The sequence below is a fragment of the Ambystoma mexicanum genome, chromosome 12 (genome assembly GCF_040938575.1).
Source record: "Ambystoma mexicanum isolate Mex_15411 chromosome 12, UKY_AmexF1_1, whole genome shotgun sequence".
Classification (NCBI taxonomy): Eukaryota; Metazoa; Chordata; class Amphibia; order Caudata; family Ambystomatidae; genus Ambystoma; species Ambystoma mexicanum.
The window spans coordinates 1,060,149,650-1,060,168,735 of record NC_090936.1 but is presented as its reverse complement, the minus strand read 5'-3'; the positions used below and the strand labels follow the sequence as shown (position 1 = coordinate 1,060,168,735).

Here is a 19,086-nt window from a genome sequence, read left to right as displayed (position 1 = left end):
CCTGACCCTGCTTTTTATTCCTTGAAGGGGTAAAATCCCTCTCCTCCTGTCAGTCGGTTAGTTGTCTGAGGATGAGGAGCCATGGGCACTTGGCCCTCCCATGTCATGCTGGCTGAGCATCCACTCCCTCTTGGGTGGCCCGCCTTCTCTTTCTCGAGCATCTTCCATAATGCCAATATCGCTAATCTGTTGCTCAATGTCTTTCCTTTGTATGCGGCAATGCAAATATGTGATAATGTGTAAGGAGCACATATTTTGAAAGACTGCCCTCCGGGGGCTATGGCCTCGCCATTTTGCCCTTTATCACTAGTCCATTCCGCACTATACTTACATGTCTTATCCTCATCGCAGAAGGGACTTGCACAAATGGCTGAGGGGAATGTCCCCCATGATAGCATGTCACCTTCTGACTGTCTATACTTACCTGACCTCAAAGCAGGATTTTTGTGTACTTCAAATAATGGCAATCTTATTTTTGCAGTTCTTGTGACCAATAAATCAGTTCTTCCAAAATGCAACAATCTCTGATCTTTTTCACAAGCCTCTCCGGCTTCGCCAACATCGATGAGGGCCATAGCACAGAGCCGCCCAAACTCTACCTCTGCCCTTAAGGGCCAATTCAAACCTGCATGGGCTCCCAGAGCCCAACCCAATCGTACTACACTCTTGTTTTCAGAACCTCAAACCCTTTAGCTAGCTGGCTCTTCACTCTTTAATCACCACCTTGCATTGCTACAAAAAAGCCTTTGTCCCCTTTTCTTCATGAGCATCTCTGTGCCCCCACTGCAGGCTGACAATCTCCTGCCAATGTGCTATGTCCTAGTCACAACCTGTCTGACTTCATCAACTACTATGCATGCAAATCATAGGAGTGTACTCTTAGACCACCACAATAATCAAAATACTCCAACATCCCACTTCAGTATCCTGCTTAAATACCCTACGGCAGTCTTCCTGCTTATTTATATTCACAGGGATCATCTCTTAAAGTGCACCCTCAGGGATATGTGGCCCTTCTATGCCCTGGCATAGATAACCTTTTCTTTGTTTGATTTTCTTCTGTAAAATTCAGCAAGGTGCCACCTTCCATAACCTCAGCTAACGCCTGGCAACAGGGATCATCTCATAGATAACAAATCCTAACTCTTCCCCACTTTATATACAATTCCCTCCCACGTTTGTCAGATTGCTAGTCTCATACTTGTAATCCGTGGATTCCCACACTTCTGGTCTGCTGGGTGTCTCAAGGGGATTGGGCAGGAATTTCACTGAGGGGGCTCCTGACGACTGTCTTGGTACATGCGTGATTAACAATCTGCTCCTCATGGGTCGCAACTCATCACTTCCGGTGTGCAGCCGGAAATGACTGTCGCCGGGGTATTGGCGAACCGTCCTCTGCTACCACATGAAGTGGAGGGATGGGAAAGCACCCAATGTAAAAGCAAGAGGTCTGGTCCGGGGGAAATCCCCACGCCCAAGAAACAGAAAAATGCAGAAGTATGACAAAGCCCCACAGCATTAACAATATCTCATAAAACCGGGACAATAATGGACATCTTAGGATTTCCAATGCTCTCGACTGGTTACAGGCTTGTCAACAGTTTATAAAGGTTTATGGCATCAGCAATGTATTTATTTCTGACATGTTATACGCCCAGACCCTGAGGGATCCTGGCGTAGGTTAAAGAAGTCTACCATTTCTGATTACAAAAGAGAAAAGTTACATACACGGTAGAGTATATCTTGGTCACAGATTACAGGGAAATGCATATACCTAGTTACATATAGCAATTAGCGCAATGCAATGGGTAGCAGGTGCCTTGTTCAAGGAGGGGTAGAAAATACTTGGTTGTGTGATTGGTCAGCTAAGCAGTGTAATTACTGCTGACCATTATCTGTTGAAAAACCAGGTCTTCAGGGTCTTCTTAAATTGCTGGTGGAAGGGTTCATTTCTGGTAAGGAGTGGAAGGGAGTTGCAAGTTTTTGGTGCCATCACTGGAAAGCTACTTCCTCCTGCTCTGGTGAATTTGAAGCGAGGGGCGAAGAGTTTGGAGCTGTTGTTGGATCTCGGTGTTCTGGTGGCCTTAGTATAGTTAATGGCGTTACTGGGGTAGGAGGGCGCCGTCTTGGTCAGGCACTTGTGAGTAATACTGAGAGTTTTAAAGATGATTCTAGCTTTCACGAGAAGCCAGTGTACTTCTCTCCTCATAATGGAGATGTGGTCAGATTTTTTATTTTTTTTTTATGCCAAGGGTGACTCGCAATGCTTTGTTTTGTAGTAATTGAAGCTTAGCTAGATTGGTGTTGGAGGTTCCTAGCAAAAGTACATTACAATAGTCTAATTTAAAGAAGATGAGTGCACGGGCCAGTGTGATGCAGTTTTTTGGAGTTAGAAATTGCCGATTTAAGGCAATGAGTTTCGCTGTATAGGAGGTGGCTGATGAGAGAGCATTGATCCGTTTGGTCATTGTGAGGTTGGTATCTAAATAGATGCTCTGCATTTTTACCTGTTTGAGGATCTTTATAGGAGTGCCATCGATGGTGATGGATAAGTAATTGGGATGGAGAGATTTAATTTTGGCGGGTGGGCCCACAATCGGAATCTGTGTCTTTTCACTGTTGAGACATAGGCTATATGTTGCCATCCAGTTTTGGATGATGGCATATACTTTGTTTACTGTGATTGTATCTTGTTCAAGATTGCCCGTGATGGGGATTAGGATGTGGGTGTCATCTGTGAAGTTTGTGTAGATGACACCCATGGCGTCGAGAGCTGCAAATAGTAATTTTGTGTAGGCATTGTAGAGGGTAGACGAAAGGCATGAGCTTTGCGGTACCCGTATGGGGACTGGGATGGGGTCAGCAGCTTCCTTGCCTATTGAAACTCTTGAGGTCGGTTCTGATAAAAAGGTTTTGACCCAGAGTGTGGCATCCTGTGGAAACTGGAAGTTTTCTGCCAGTGTATTGCATAGTTTGTCGTGGTCCATCAAATCAAACGCAGCTGACCAGTTTAATAATAGCAGGATGCACATTTGACCGGCATCTCTTACCCGAGTCCATTTGGATTTTAAGATCCAGTAGGGCCATTTCAGTGCTATGGTTAGGCCGAAACCTGAATGTCTAGCACTGAGGAGGTGATTCTGTTCAGATGGGACATTACTTGAGAGTAAGCAATTTTATCAATTATGTTCAAGAGGAAGGGAACAGTGGTTATGGGGCGGTAATTAGTGGGTACTGTGGGGTTGAGTGTGGGTTTTTTTGAGGAGATGGGTGGCCCAGGCTTCTTTAATGCTGGCAGGGACAGTATTAGTAGAGAATGAGGCGTTAACAAAGTTGGTGATGGGAGTGAGTGTTGGCGCACAGTTTAAATAATTTGGCTGGGAAGCAGTCTCCTTTGCAGTTAGATGGTTTTAGCTTGGCTATGGTATCCTGGACCTGTTTCTGGATAACCTTTGCAGAGTTGAATTGATTTGGCTTGCTTTGAGGGTTGGTATTGGTCGATGGGAGTGATGCGCTTTTATTGGCTAGTATTTTTTTTCTTTTGGCTAAGATTTTTTTCCCTCGAGCATGGTTATTTTGGAGGCAAGTACATTCGGAATAGTGGTGCACAATTCTTTACTTGCATTGGTGGGAGAATTAGTGGGGGTAGGGTTTTCCAGTTCTCTAAGAATTGTAAAACATTCTTTAGGGTTAGAGGCTGCATTATTTATGCAGTGTTGAGGGCATTGGCTTTGTGTGTTATAATGGCAGATTTGTACCTTTTTTGTTGGCTTCTAGGAAGGAGTCGGTAGCATCCGCGGATGGGGATTTATTGTAAGTTTGTTCTAGTGCCCTTTTGCTGCGCCGGAGCTTTGTAAGCTCCTCATTAAACCAAAAGTTTGAGCGTTTAGCCGATTTTGGTATTTTAGTTGTAAGAGGGGCTAAAGGATCTATGGTCATTCTTCTGAGACAGTTGTGGTACGTATCAGCAATAAGGTTTGGGTCAACATTAGCTGATGTCTTGCTGGGTAGTGATTTCATCAAGACCGGCGCTAGGTCCTCTGCTGTGAGATTCCGGGTGTTTCTGATTTCAATAGGGCACTGATTGGATGGTGGGGTTGTTTTGTGCGATTAGGTTGAAGCGGATTAGATGGTGATCCAATTTATGGGTGAGATGGATTCTATGGACAGGCAGACATTTAGAGTTAGAATCCAGTCCAGTAGAATGTTCTACCCTGGTCAAGCGTGGGGGAGGATACTTGTTGGGGGGGGGGGGGAAATGGATGTTGGATAGGGCTAAGTGGTGAGCTTTGGCTTTGTGGTCAGCGGCATCATTGAAGCCTAAATTAAAGTCTTCTAACATAATGAACTTGGTATTGGGTTTCAGATATGGCGCAGCGAGCATTGGGATGTCAGTTTCTGGGTAGTTGGAGTGGTTAGGTGCTCTATATACGACCAGGAAATGTGTAGTGGTTGTAGGGTCGGAGGAGAATTTAAGGAAAAGCATTTCGTAACCATTTAGGGTATCTAGAGGACATTGTCTGAGTTTAATGTTGGATTTGGCAATTATGGCCACACCTCCCCCCCCTGCGAGTTGGAGCGGTCCGCTCTGTGCATGCTGAAGTCAGGAGGGATGGCTAGTGAAAGTACTGGGACAGAGGCTTGGTGCAGCCAAGTTTCATTAACCACTAGGTCAAGTTGGTGGTCTAGAATAAGATCACATATTTTAATAGCGTGGGCGCTTAGCAAATGAACATTCAGGAGGGCACCTTTGATAATGGTGGTCGTCTTAGGCAGGGGTGTTTGGACTGGCTGCTGCATTGTTAGTTTGGATAGGAGGTCTGGCAGTAGGGTCATCTAGTGGGGTGAGCAATGCTTTGGCTAGTTGCTTGGCGACCTGAATCTGGTCGCTGCCCATTACCAAGGTGAGTTTGCAGGGGTCTGCGTGCATGCTGGTGATTGAGTGCTGCAAGTCTTATTTGTCTAGCTAAGCCTAGGATAGGTTGCATTGAAGTTTGTGGTGGTAGCGTGAATCTGGACCCAAGACTTGTGTGCGGTGTTCCACTACAGGCCAAAGTGTCATATGGGAGAGATGTAATGCTGATGGGATGCGTATTCTCTTGGGACTTGGTCGTAGTCATAGGTTACGCATTTTATGGAGAGCTGTGGGGGGCGGGGGTCTCTTGACCATGTTGAGGAGGGAAAGGGGTGGTGGTGGTAGGTAGAAATGGAGTGGGGTTGATGCTACTTCTAGGGATGGGTGGGCCAAGCTGTAGTCTGATTGACGATGGCGCCAATAAGGTGTGGCGCAGAACTATTGCGTGAGGGTATCCCTTAATCAAGGTATAGCACTTGTTTAGGACCTAGCGCGCGAGGTATCTCATCTAATGCTGCTGTGCATGTTTAACAAATACAGGCTGGTTATGGGAGTAGGTTTAGCTGGAGTCCCAGTGATAAGTCCGGCAGGACAGGACAGTACTATCAGCTCGGTTTTAGTATACACTGTGAGTGTACGATTAAGTGAGCACGGGTTAATGCAACGTGCTGACAAAACTTTGAAGGTGGTTGGAAGTGCACTCGCTGTGTCAGGTGGGGCGGATGATTCATGCAACAGGGCCTTTGTCGTTGGGCCGGCTTCCGCCTGCCGGTGGATCTGATTCGCTAGATTTGAGCTACTGTTGCTAGGCAAGACATACAACCTCAATCTGAGGATCAGGCTCGGGATGCACCGGCCATTTTTGGATTAGCAATAAGTTACTCCACAACACCGAAGGTAGACTGGGGTTAGTGGGGTAAACTACATGTAGCCTCCATATATGGTCAGTGTTCTGATTGGTTACACATCTGGTGGTGCCACCTGCAACCACCTCCTAAATGTTGCAAATAGAGGCATGCATATCAGGTTAGTGCATTATAACTGGTCGATGTAACAAAGTGGGAATTGGCGCGGGTGGCAAGTAGGGGATTGTTCAGCGAGGGTCTTCTCAGCCATGGTGCCTTGGAAGATTACTAGCCCATGAGCAACAATTCAAGGTGAGAACATACCAACGGTGCTGTTTGTACCAATAAGGTTACCATCTCCGATCCTGTAGGCCTCGAGTCAGGACCTTTTGCTTTCAACCTAGTATTTGTATCGTCTGACTTAAGACTGATGAGAACGATGGTCTGTCTGTCTGGCTTGAATGAATAGGCTTTGTCCCAAAGTCTCAGATCACGTGTAGAGACCACAGGCTTGATGTTCCTGCTCAACATTTACGAGGAATTTTAGCCTTTATGCATGTGTTAGGCAGAAACCTGTGCAGTTCCCTTAGGGACCACTGCAAAAGATTTAAGACTACAGGTGTTAGCAGTAAACCCACTTGGTAGCAGTCTGTACCACCCAGATTTACCTGGTAGCTGTGGCTGAGCAGTCAGACTTCCCTCAAGAAGAGCTAGGCAGTATGCAAAGTATACTCAATAGGCACTTGGATACAATAATATAAGCAAACACTGACCAGAGCTTTGGTATCAAAGTATATTATTATTTATTTATAAAAACACAGTGAAACACTCCAGCACTCTTATTGAAAAATATTCTAAACACAGTTACTATTATGATATATACACCCCTTTTCCCCTTATTAGAAAATCACAGTAAACACCACTTATTTTCATACAGAGGTGAGCGCTTAACTCAATTGCACTCTACTAAGGTTGTGGAAAAGGGAGGGAAAAAGACAGAATATGCAGGATTGCACCACTCTACGATTCAGGAACACTATTAGCAAGGCAGAGAGCAAAAAGTCACTGGTGAGCTAAAGTCCAACGGCTGGGCCCACTCTTAGAGAGAGCAGAGCACAAATGCGCCCAAGATCACAGTTACACTAGGCTTAGAAAGTCTTGCAGAGGGTTCAGAAAAGAGTTTAGAGAGGCTTTAGAAAAGTTTAGCAAGGGTGTCCCAGGCTAACCCAGGTTCGAAAGCCGGGGGCTAAATCTACCCCGTACAGTCGGTTGCAAGGGAAGCTGGGCGGGACACGGTACCTTAAGTGGGAAGGATCCCCCAGTGGTGGCAGTTGTTCCTGGTAGTCGCCTCAGCTTCTCCCTCGTCGGATTCTTAGGTCCTGTGGCGACTTCTGAAGTTCCAGTCCCCAAAGCCCTGCTTTTATGCAGCAAACCCCCATTCACCCAGCCTAGCTGTCACTCAAACATGCTCACCACTTGGGCCAATCAGGATGGAGTGCGACTCGAGGTCCCTCGGCAACTCCGTCCAGGGTGCCTAAATTCCCCTCCACCCCGCCTAAGTACCCCAGACATAGTAGCACCACTTTGGAGGGCTTCTGTGGAGAAGCCCGCCAAAAAGTGGAACAAAGGGCTCGACTTGAGTTGGAGTCACAGAAGAGAACACAAACGCCATTTTAGAATCAAGTTTTGGCAAAAAATACCAACCGGAGAATTAGTATTAATTAAATAAACCGGCGGTATGTTCGAGTCTACCTTAAATAATTAAATAAAGATAGTAGCCTAAAACAATGGGAAATCCCATAGGAAAATATTTGCGGTTGAATATAAAAAGTAGTATCCACTGCCACCAGCCAAAATTCGATCAAGGCGGACGGAGACGTGCCCCCTAGACTAACAGACCCTGGGGCAATCGAATTGCCCCAGCCAGTACGTCCACAATATAATGGTTTGTACTGGTTCTGTTCAGCATTTAAGACTAGTAAAGGCAATGGTGACTTTACATGCCCTGGGAGACAGTAGTCAGTCCCAAGGTATGGAGTCTATACTGGGGGGTCACTATGACACCCCTGTGTTACTGCATGGAGGGTGCTGTGTAACACACATCACAAAAACACATGAAACCCTATGATGTAAAAGACCCCTTAGCCCATTAAACACATCTAGATTCAAAGAAATACACTCAAATCATGTCCAAGAGTGAGGGTAAAAGAGTCTCACTCTTGGCAGGAGAAAAAAATAAACCCCAAAAATCCAGCAAAGCTGCTGTGGGACTCACTAGGTTAGGAAATTCAGCCTAAACAGAGAATTCTCCCTAACACATGCAGGTGTCATACCTCCCCTGTCCTATAGAACCTTGTTAGAGCTATCTTTCGGTCACGGTCAGATTTGGTGTTTCTGTCCTTGCAGCAACATTTGTTTCTTTATTGATATGATAGGTTATTTATAACGTGCTTAATATCCAGAGGTTTCTAAGCGCGGACCTAGGATGCGAACCTGTGTTGCTCAGTGTTGTGTTGCTTCCAAGACGAGCATTTTGCCGCTAAGCTATCCTCCCGGGACTAAATCTAAGGAGACGGTTTCTTACATCTGCCATTGTCTGTACCTTTGGGTGCCAATGTGAAACTAGTATCCTCAAACCTTCCCAGTGCTTTCCGTCCACTTCAATGTGGCCGCATCTTACATCTTGATTTTCATGGCTACTTATGTTAACTCTATTCCGCATTGTGCAATCCCCATGTTTATTCTCGTGCGTCTTGCGTTTCAGCATAGCAAAAGAGTTTGTCATCTAGCCTAGTGGGTCAAAGCATGTTCTTCGTGTCTGTGTGCGATGTGTCCTTTTGTCTGTGTACCTTCGTGATGGATGAGCATTTACTATGACTAATGCATCTATGTCTTGGTCCTAGTCGTGACGTCATTGGCTCCCTCACGGTCAATCCGTCCAATTGTTCCATTGTCTGCAAGTTAATCTCCTCTGCGAACATGATAGGGTCTATAGGTGTCTGCATGCTTAGCATTTCTTGCATCTCCGGTATAGTGGTGGTTGGGAAGAGGGGGCCAGGAACCATGTACACCTTTCATTCCTGGGACCAGAGCAACGAGGGTCACGCTCATCTGCCTCTCCAATATTGTTTAGGAAATATATATTTCCTTGAAGACTTGTTCTAGTTTACAGAGACGGGTTTATGGAATGCAAGTTGTGGGTAGTTAATGTGTAGTGTTTGAAGAGTTAGGTGCTTAATAGTAAACACTGCTTTTCACTAGAGCTTTTGGGGTTTCTCCTACTGGCCTCAAGCCTTCAAATGCCCAAGGCAAGTAAGTGACGATAGCCTTTCTCTAAATAGGCTGAACTGTCTCCTTAGTACTTGCCCCAACCAATGTATCTCCTCTCACCATAATCTTGTCTAGACAGATTCAAGTACTTAAATTGTTTGTCCTGGTTTTTGCTGAAACACTGTATAAGCCAGCAATGTTATGAAGTGTTGCAATACATACTCTAGGCCGCGATTACCCATTGTCTTATCCAGATATTTTGAATTTCAACTCCAATTGCACCTAGCCAGCATAGTAAGTGGTGCAATATCATGGGAGTTGCAGTCCAAAACATCCTGAGGGCCACATCATGTGTGCTCTAGACATTGAACACTGAGTATTAAGGCAATGATAAAGGCAGAGTTCGAAGTGAACAGAACCGATTTTTATATTTTATCAATGGGTCCACTACTTTTTACAACCACTTTCACCATTCTGGAACACTTCTATTTGAAGTTAAAGCATAACTCTTCCTTTTACCACTCTATGGCAGCCATATCCCCCAGAGTCAGTTACACTACTTCTTTTGGCGCACGTCTATCACTGGATAAAAGGCAGTGCTAGGATCTGGGAGTAAACACCATGTGGAATAAGGACAGACCGGAAAATATGAACAGTCCTGAACTGCCTTAAATTCTGTTTTTCCTACTGACCTTTGGTCTGAAAAACATTTCTGTAACTGTGAGGTGTTCAAAGCTTCCAAGGAGATGTGTCCACTGTGCGGGTATTTATGCCCCCTTTGCTGTCTGCCCTTCAACTGGTAGGCATAATTAGTAATAGATCAAATGGAGCAGTGGGTTTTGGAGACTTTTTTTGTTTGAGCTGTCCCCTTATCTCAACTTTTAGAGCCGGGCATCCTTCAAGAGGTGCTGTGTGAGGTTCCAGAACTGTGAAGCCATCCCGGAGTTGGATGAGGGAGAGAAGACCCCACTGATTTCGGGCTGTGAGAAAGTCCATGGCCACGAACCCATGTTCAGTGCAGCGTGTGAAGTCGAGTATTGGGTAAGGTGCTGTCTTTTCATTTTTTCAGGAGAGGAAATTGATTTATGACGGCAATAGGCTTTTGGGGCTTAATTGTATTGCTTTTCTCTGATGTGCTGGGTAGGACTATATGAAAATCTGAAGATTCCCTGATCCAGCAGTGCCTGTGAAAGGGCAGGTTGTAATGAGGGGGAAAGAGTCTATCTGTGTTCCATGCAAAGTCTTAAAGAATTGCATGCAACATGTGGGCTGGTAGGAGCAGTGATGAATTCTGCACGTCTGCCAGATAAGTGTGAAATATGCAAGGTTCTGGTTGATGGGGCTGTACCTGCCTCCACCAGCTGAACGTCTGGTTGATGAGACATAGCTGGGCTTACTGGATGAACATAGCTGCTACTGGGTCAGTGGGGGAGGGTTATGGAAAACTTGAATAAGTTGAATGGGCCTTTGGATGCAGGAACTGGGTATGTAATGGAGGAGCACACTTTAGTTTTTAACACTACTTGAGGAAGGGGTGGGAGTTTTATTAGGAGAGGGTATAGATGGGGTGGTTTAAATGTATGCATTGTGCTTTAATTGTACTAGCCATCCCTGCTTAACAGGGTTTCTGTCCTAGTGTTTGAGAGGCAGTGCTGTCCAATTTTGTAGCATGGGATTGTCCTTCCATGCTATTTTTGTGGTCCTGGTCGGGACAATTTTAAACTCCTGCAGTATTGATGGTCTTCTGCCTTTTGTCTGTTTGTAGTGGCGTATCAGCACGTATCTCTGGCTCTTAATGGGGGTCCCCCTCCTAGCTATCGTCCATGGCCTGGTGTGCTTCATTTCCTGGATCCTGGTATTCTTCATCCCCATCTCCAAAATGAGCGGCCGCACCATGTCCACCATTCTGTTCATGCCGCCGGAGCATGTACATGTCCTGCAGATGAAAAGGGTAAGGCCTGTAAGTGCATGCCACGGACAAGGGTGTGCTAAAGGCATGAGGGAGGGAACAGAAGTCGGAGGGTGGCAAAAGCCTAAGGGAGGAAGTGAATGGGCATGGTTTGGAGGGTGAAAAAACACAAGGGTGGAGAGTACAGTGATGCACAAATATTCTACCCCACTTAACCACACGTGGCGCCCCGCTTACATCCCCCTGCACCCACAGCCAACCCCTGGGTCAAATAGAAAAATAAAGATGAAAGCAATGTCGAGTTAATTTGTCAGTGAAAAACGTCAGGTGTTACCCGCTGAGGGTATTTTTGCTTTTCCATAGGGAAAAGATGGCGCAATTCAGAGAGGGTTTAAGCCCTTCCAGCAACGCCCCTCCTTTGCAATAGTGTTCTGGGCCAAGCATCACATCACTCATACATGGAGAATGGTTGAGGGATATTGTCTTTCCAGTCAAACAGCAAAATTCTGCGATTGTCCCTGATCTCCTTACATAGTGTTCATGTGTAGCATTAAGTGTGCCTATGGAGATTTGAGGTCGCCCATGGTGTCGCCTGCATATCAGCACAGCTTACTTCCATTGCCGATCAATTATTGCAATCAAGTGAAAGTGGTTTTTTGCTTCTGCACTTGGTGCTGAGGACCATCTACCGAAGGCTTTGTGGTGGCTCTGAACGCACAGCAAGGATCATGTATGTCTGGCCACAGCCACCTATTACTGAATGTGTTCCAGCCATAAAACCCTTTTCAAGGCACCAGCCTGTTTGTTGTATCTGCCATTGTCCTAGCGTTACTGGGCCCTGGGGTGCCTTAAGAGGTGTGGGTGTAGCTGTCAAAATGGATCAAAGTGAACAAAGGCAGATCTGGTTATAGGGGAACAAGGAACAATTTGTTTTTCTGTTTTACAGACTCAGGTGTTCCATGAGACCGAGATCATTCTCTGCTGCTACAATGCCGTCAACGTGTACTACTACAAGTTTACAGTGGATGGTATCAACGTGTTTGCTGTCAGTATCCTTTACAACCTGACTCTGGGTATTCCACCCTTTCGTTTAGCAAGACTTGCCCTTCATTCCCCATATCTGAATTTTCACGCAGAAGTTCGGCTGCAGAGTTCGCAGTCTCTTGCAGTCTGTCAGCTGAGGCAACTGGGGAAAAAGATGGAGGAGGGTCAAGATCTCAGTGCAACAAGTGTAAGTGATTTCAATCCAGCACTCCAACTAAGTCCACGCCTAGGATGGGATGCCCAATGGAAACCCTTATTTTTTTTTTTATTTCAAAAGTTTGTTTAATTCCGGATGATGTACATTTATATAACGCCCCTTTTTGAATCCCCCGGTCTCACTGAACCAAGACAGGTTTGTTTTGCAAATTAAAAGATTTATTTGAAGAATTGAACAATATATATAGATTACACTTTTATGAATATGAATAATATCTGAATCACACCTATGAATATGAACAACGATCAACAATGGGTAATATAAGATCAACAATGTCTTTAATCAATTAAGAGTAGGAAGAGTAAGAATATTCTAGCAGAGAATACTTTGTATGGGTTCAAGAGATTGCAATGATGGGAAGAAATGCAACACAAAACTTAATATGACTTCAATCAAAAGACAATATGATCACTCTTTCCCTTGTTGCTACTCACTCCCCCCAACATGCAATATGAAGATATGGAATGAGGGCTCACAGGTATCAGGAATAACAATCAACAATGCAGTTCAATCCCAATTCCCCACCAGTAAGCTTAGAGAGAACAGGTATGATTTTAAACGGGTCAGTTGCTTTTAAATGTGATTTGCAATGAATGGGAAAAATGCTAAAAATGATTTTAATTTGCTAAATGGGATTCAGAACTAGCGAGAGTTGCTTTGGATTTGTTCAGGTCAACACTAGCAATGATTACAGAACGATGAGCAGATGGAAAAAGAAATTTAGGAGTTCAAAACAAGAAATAGTTTTTTTTTCTATGGAGTGAAATTTAGCCAAATGTGAAATCGCAGCAAATTTTCCGCGTGCGGGAATCACGATTACGGCAAAACTATAAGGAATTGGAATGTCCTTGTCGTTTGAAAGCTGAGGATGTTCGCTTCAAAATGACATTTAAATTTTGTTTCTAGGACGTACGGTTAAAAAGTTTGTGAAGGTAGATTTTTCAGAAACTAAGTCAAGATTTCAAAATGAAAAATGCGCTTTAAAGATTCGGAACCAAGATGGACTTGTACTAAGGAGCTATGAAAGTACAACATACCCAACGGGACAACCACCAGAACAGGGCACCTTCCACTCTGACTGTTGTGCGCCAGGACACTTGACTTTCTTCAAAAATATCAGCGCACAGATGGTTATTGCTACAATTATCTCAGACTATATAATGAGAAGAATTTAGGATGGACACAAGATTCTATAATTCAGTTCCGGATAGGATGAAATGGATTGAATAGGATTATTTTAAACTAAGATAACTATGGACAGTTCTACACTGAATAGTTACAACTATGGCTTTGGAATGGAATGGGCCCGTCAAAGGTTTGGACTTCACTCGCCACCGGACAGGATTCAGGGCACCTAGACTCTGCTCTCAGCAAGGCACTCTGGTCTGCACGGCCTCTTGGGCTGGATCTTACGGGTTGGTTACAGCTCTGCTCTATGGGTCTGGATCTTGGTTCTAGCACAAGGTCCTTAGCTAAAATAGCAAAACAGCTCAGCCAGGCTGTTGGATTTTGTGGTGCCCCTTGGATGTTTAGGGGTTAAAATCAGGTTGCTAGAGAAGATTTCAGCTTTTGAGTTGGGCCTTTCTGCTTCAAAGTTCTAGAGTCTGGTTTCTGGGTTGGTTCTAGAGTCTGGATTCTGGATCTTCCGGCAGGGTGCTCCGCCAAGGAATCAGTTGATGAGTGGAAAGTGTGTGTGTCCTTCTGGGTCCTCAACAGTCCCCATTTATCCATTTTCCAAAGTGGGTGGGGAGGCTGATTATCTACGCCCAACCCTCTAATGATCTGATAGGTCAGAGAATTTCCCCGCTCCTAATTTGGGAAAGGAGCAGTGTCATATGTGTCAGAGTAACACTGTGTTTATGGTCCAAAGGGAATCCCTCCCCTTTGCTTTTACTTGGGAAATCTATTTTTCCCAAAAAACACATTTCCAAGATGCACAACTTGTTAATAATACATAATTACATGACAGCTTGCTTAAGGTACATTTCTGTTCAACTCTCATTTTCCTGTGAGCTTTAGTTCATAAATGACAACCTTTTTGCACTTTTGGTGGGTTTTTCAATGTTAGTTCTGCACCAGTTTTTATACATGCATACATATCCCATCTGGGCATATTCGTGTAAATTTTCATGTTCCTAACATAAACACAATGGCTACAATATGAATAATTTCCGGGGTTCAGTCTGAGCATCGCACAGATTCCAAATTAGTTTTAAACTGTGGGCGAATTTTTCATTTTAACAACCTATAAGTTTCATATTTTTGTCAGTTCAGTACAATTTGTTATAAGCATTTTTCTAAAACCTACATTTACTTCAACTTCAATCCACATTTCCAGTCTTGCCCGCCTCTAAAGCTGGGCTAAGTCAGAGGGCCACATGGCTTGTCTCCCTGCCAGAGTAGTTGTCAGTCACACCCAAATTAGCATTCCTATTCAGTTCAAGGAACCCATTGTTTCTTGCTCAGGGCAGCAGAGGAAATCTCCTCCCCTTCTGATTAACATGCCCATGCGAAATCCTCTCCTTTTGGTGGGAATGAACAAGGTGGGAGGTTCTCAGGGGAAGAAAGCCTCTTGGAACTTTTAGCGGAATTAGGTTGCCTTATTGTCAATTGTAACATAGTTCCTTGTGAAAGAAATTACATTATAAATTTGAAATAAGCAAACATATCTTTAATTCCAGTCTTTTTAAACATGAAAATCTAATGTGTGGCCCTCTATATGCCATTTTGTGTTACGCTCACCTGGCTCCCACAGAAGCGTTGATCGGAACTGGACAGCTGCGGTCTCCATCAATGTGATGCGTAGGGCTGAGATGACGGACTGGACTGGCCCACCTAGCTTTGTTTGCTTGGCCTGTAGGAATATTCTTCTGCAAATGGAGAAAGGGAATTAACCACCCGTGGAGTTGAGCGTAAATCCCCCCACCCCGCTGTTCTCCCCACAGATCACCTTTGATGTCCCCTCTTATAGTCTCACCTGATGGTTTGAAAAGATGTGCTCTCCATCCTGCATTGAGGGCAGGGGCGCGTTGATAACCAGTTGCTTCACTGGCTCGAAGGAATTGGTGAGTTCCAGAACAATATTGACTCCAATTCCCAGCAAGACGCCGTAAGTATAAAGTTCGTAAGAGTTGAAATGCCTGACTTTCACTCTTGTCCGATTCCTTGCAGGTTACAGCTTGACCCTAATGAACAGTTCCTCGTGGCAACCGGTGGTATTCTGATAAGAGTTTGTATTTTCCACACAGTTCGATAAAATAATGTCAATATGTAACCTGTTGCTTTCTCCCTTATTCAGGCGCTGAGAGAAAGTATGAAGTCTCGGGGAATAATGCCTCCGGCGGTAAAATCAGGTAAGTCTATTGTGGTGAGGAGGGTTCCCCTTGTTAGTCCCTTTGTTTCACCTTGCTGCCCTTTTGTTTCCCCTTAGGGGCCGGGGTTCGGCGAAGATGCAGTGGAAGCTGCGCCGACCTGTGAAGAGGAATAGTACCCCGGGTGGTAAAATCGGGTAAGTCTGAGGGGGTAACTAATATTCCTCTGTGTATTCCCTTGGCTCACCTTGCTGTTCTGGTCTTCCCCTTAGGTGCCAGAGTGCGGTGGGAACATGCAGGAGGATGCGGTGGAATGTGAAGATGCTGCGAAGGCCGGCGAGTTCAGCGCGGCGCTGCAGCAGGCGAGGCGACACGCATAAAATAACTTCTTTCTTCCAGCTCGAAGGCGCGATGGATCGGGAATTCAGGAAAGGATCAAAGGTATTGCTCTTGTTCTAACCTTTTCGCCTTCTTTCTCCCTTTTTCTAGGAGCTCCAAACTCGAGGCGGGCGTGGCAGAAGGCTGCATGCAGACTTGCAGGCACGGTGAGTGTTACGCTGCTGGATGCAGAATAACGCAAAGTGTGTGCTGCTCTTCGGGCGTGGTTTAAATAGCACCCAAAGTAGTCCCAGGTAAGTATTCCTCCCCAGTCCCGCCCGAGTAAAAAATAGTCCCTAAGTAAAGTAGTCCCTTCCAAGCCTCTTTTGGCTTGGAGCTCTTGCAGCATGGTCTGCATCAGGTAGGTTTGCAGCATGGTCTGCATTAGGTAAGTTTTAATCTATGAGCCTGGCGCCTATGGCGCCAGGACTGACTCTCTATATGAGCCTGGCGCCAGGACTGGACCCAAATAGCCACTAGCGGGGGTTGTTGGGCTTGCTTGGGATAACTTGATGCCTGCTTCCGGGGTCGCTGGACTTGGTCTGGGTCCCCGGGGGTAGGCATCATGACATTTTGATGGAAATCCCTTCTTTGACATGTTTAGCTTTGAAAACACAAGTTTCTCCTGTCAGATTTAGAGATCGCCTACGCCTGTCAGAGGTGAGTAGCAGTACTGCACCCATTTTTGACAGATTTCTTTCCATCAAGTATCTTCAAAAGTGGATTTTGTTCTGATAACATGATTCTTGCTGACATTGTATTGATGTGGATTCTTGCAGTAGAAGGATGTGGAGCACCCAACAAAGAGGTTGGATCTTTTGTGTGGTTAGTGAGCCATGATTTTTGCAATTTTGATAACCAGGGAAAAACGGAATTTTTAAAACAGCTGTGTTTCTTTTGCAATGATTTTGCTCTGTGGGCAGCCAAATGATGGGTTTTGGCAGTGGTCTCCTGTGTTCCCACTGACCTATGCAAAAGTGGATGGCGGTCTATCTTTCAGATTTTTACTGCACACTTTCTGGTGATTTTTAGCGAGCAGCCTGCTTTCCGGCGGCCATTCCGATGTTTCTGCAGCAGGCAATGCACAGTAATGTTGCAGGGCCTGGACCAGTGGGTTGTAACATCCCACAAGCCCCCTCTTGTGATTTTGCGTTGATCGTCCATCAGTGGGATTTCGCAAGACTGGGATGACAGCCTCATCTCTTCTGATTCCACCAATGGCAAAGTTCATCATCTTTTCCTCCATCTGGGGTAGATCGATCGGTTCTCCTCGCCAGTCCTGATGGGAGTATTGAGCGATACTCCGGGCCCCTCGGATCTTTACTCCCGGTCCCCGGGTAGTCCTCCTTGGTTAGTCTCCATGGTCTCAATCAACTATAGGTTATCTCTCTCCTAGGATGACAAAGCAAAAACATATATTTGTAGACATTTCCCCACCACTATTACTGTAGTGGGGCGGACACATACATTTTGATAATCAGGACACATTTTTATTATATTTTATAGACTATGTGGGGAATATTTTAGAGTTGTAATTTTATGGAGCTGGAGTGGCCCCCTCTGGGGTTCCAGAAGACGCCTCCAGTTGCTGCAGAGTGTGCCTAGGATGGCAACACTTTAGTTGATTGATATGGACCCACTTATCTTCCCCCTCTGCCAAACTGCCTTTGGGGATGCAGATTTTGAAGGCGACTGGTGAGATCTTGTCTACAATTTCAAAAGGACCCCTCCAGGTAGGCAGAAATTTTCCCTGTTTGGCCTGGTTTCTTTGGAAATTGTATAAGTAGACCCGGTCTCCTACATTGTATTCTTTTCTGGTAGTCTTTAAGTCATAGTGGGTATTCATGCTGTCTGCTGATCTCTCTAGATTTCGCTGAGCATAGGCAAAAGCATGTTGAAGGTGTTTTCTTAGATTTTCAACATACTCATGAATTGTGGAGGCATTGATCAATGTCTGCTTTTGGGTCCTGTAGAGCAGATGCTGGGGAAAGCACCATCCTGCGTCCAGTCATCCGCTCAAATGGTGACATTTTAGTTACAGATGAAGGGGTAGATCTGCTGACCATTGGGAGAAGAGGTAATTGAATATCCCAACTTGCCCCAGAATCTGCCACAAACATTTTTAATATGCTCACAATGGTTTTGTTATATCTCTCCACTGCACCACTAGAGGCTTGCCGGTAAGCAATGTGTAGCTTCCTTTTAACCCCAAGTATCTCCCACATCTTTGTCATAACTTCGCTGGTGAAATGGCTACCTCTGTCTGACTGAATCCTTTGGGGTAGTCCAAAACGCGAAAAGATGTGGTTGATCATTAGGGCAGCTGCTGTTTCTGCCTTGCAGTTTGGGGCCGGGAGACATTCCACCCATTTAGTAAACAAGCATGTCACAATCAACATGTACTTGTTCCCCCTAGAGGAGCGAATCGCGGGCCCAATGAAATCTACTTGCAAATCTGACCATGGCAGTGTCGTCCCTCTCTTTTGGAGAGGCGCACGGTGTGTGAGGGATGTTGGCTGAAATTGTGCACACACAAGAAACCCCTTCAAGTATTTGTCGAGGTCCTGCCCCATGTGTGGCCAGTATGCAACCTCTCAAGATTTCAAGTGTTGTATGAAATCCCCTATGACCGGCTGTGGCCGCATCATGGGCATGACTTAACATCAGGCTTCGGAATGAGGTAGGAACCACCCACTGATCATGGCCAGCTAGGGATTTCCTCGCCAACAAACCGTCTTGGATTGGAACATTTTTGGACATTTCATCAACACTCTGAGGTCCTCTTTTCCTATTTAATCGGTATCCGTCAGTGGAAAGTTCTCTGGGTCCTCAATGTGTTGATAAAACTTACCAATTATTGGATCCCCTTTTTGAGCCGTAATCAAATCAGCATCTGGGGTCTCCTTACTCCATTGTGAGCATTTGTCTGGGACCTAGTGATAGCAGTGACCTGGATTTCCCCAACAGGGACTCTATCTCAATTAGATCCCCTTGGAGGGCCCAGTTATGGCCAGCTAATAGCAAAGTCATTTCCAGTTTTGTCTGGTCCCTCTACTTTGGAATGACCCTTGATCTTTTTCCAGTAGATGGTCATCCCATTCGAGGTGACCAGATCATCAATATTTTGAATTAACTTCCCATGTTTCAAGGGTTTGTTATTAGCACATAACATGCCTCTGGTTTTCCAATTAACCAGGTGCTGCATGAACCCGTTCCATACATAATCCGAATCCGTGATTATGACCAGTTCGTCGAGT

At 45.2% G+C, this 19,086-nt stretch overlaps 1 protein-coding gene across 4 annotated transcripts in view; it reads left to right on the top strand.

Annotated features, from left to right (window-relative positions):
• LOC138514243 (uncharacterized) overlaps positions 1-19,086 on the top strand; it is a 364,675-nt gene that overhangs the window by 159,644 nt on the left and 185,945 nt on the right. For 2 of the 4 annotated variants that reach the window (XM_069629606.1, XM_069629604.1), the window contains 3 exons: positions 9,856-10,011; positions 10,736-10,921; positions 11,826-11,928. In XM_069629606.1, coding sequence (XP_069485707.1) covers positions 9,856-10,011; positions 10,736-10,921; positions 11,826-11,928 — 445 coding nt within the window. Of the gene's footprint in view, positions 1-9,855; positions 10,012-10,735; positions 10,931-11,825; positions 11,929-19,086 lie in introns of all 4 variants that reach the window. The other 2 variants (XM_069629605.1, XM_069629603.1) reach the window with 1 other exon arrangement.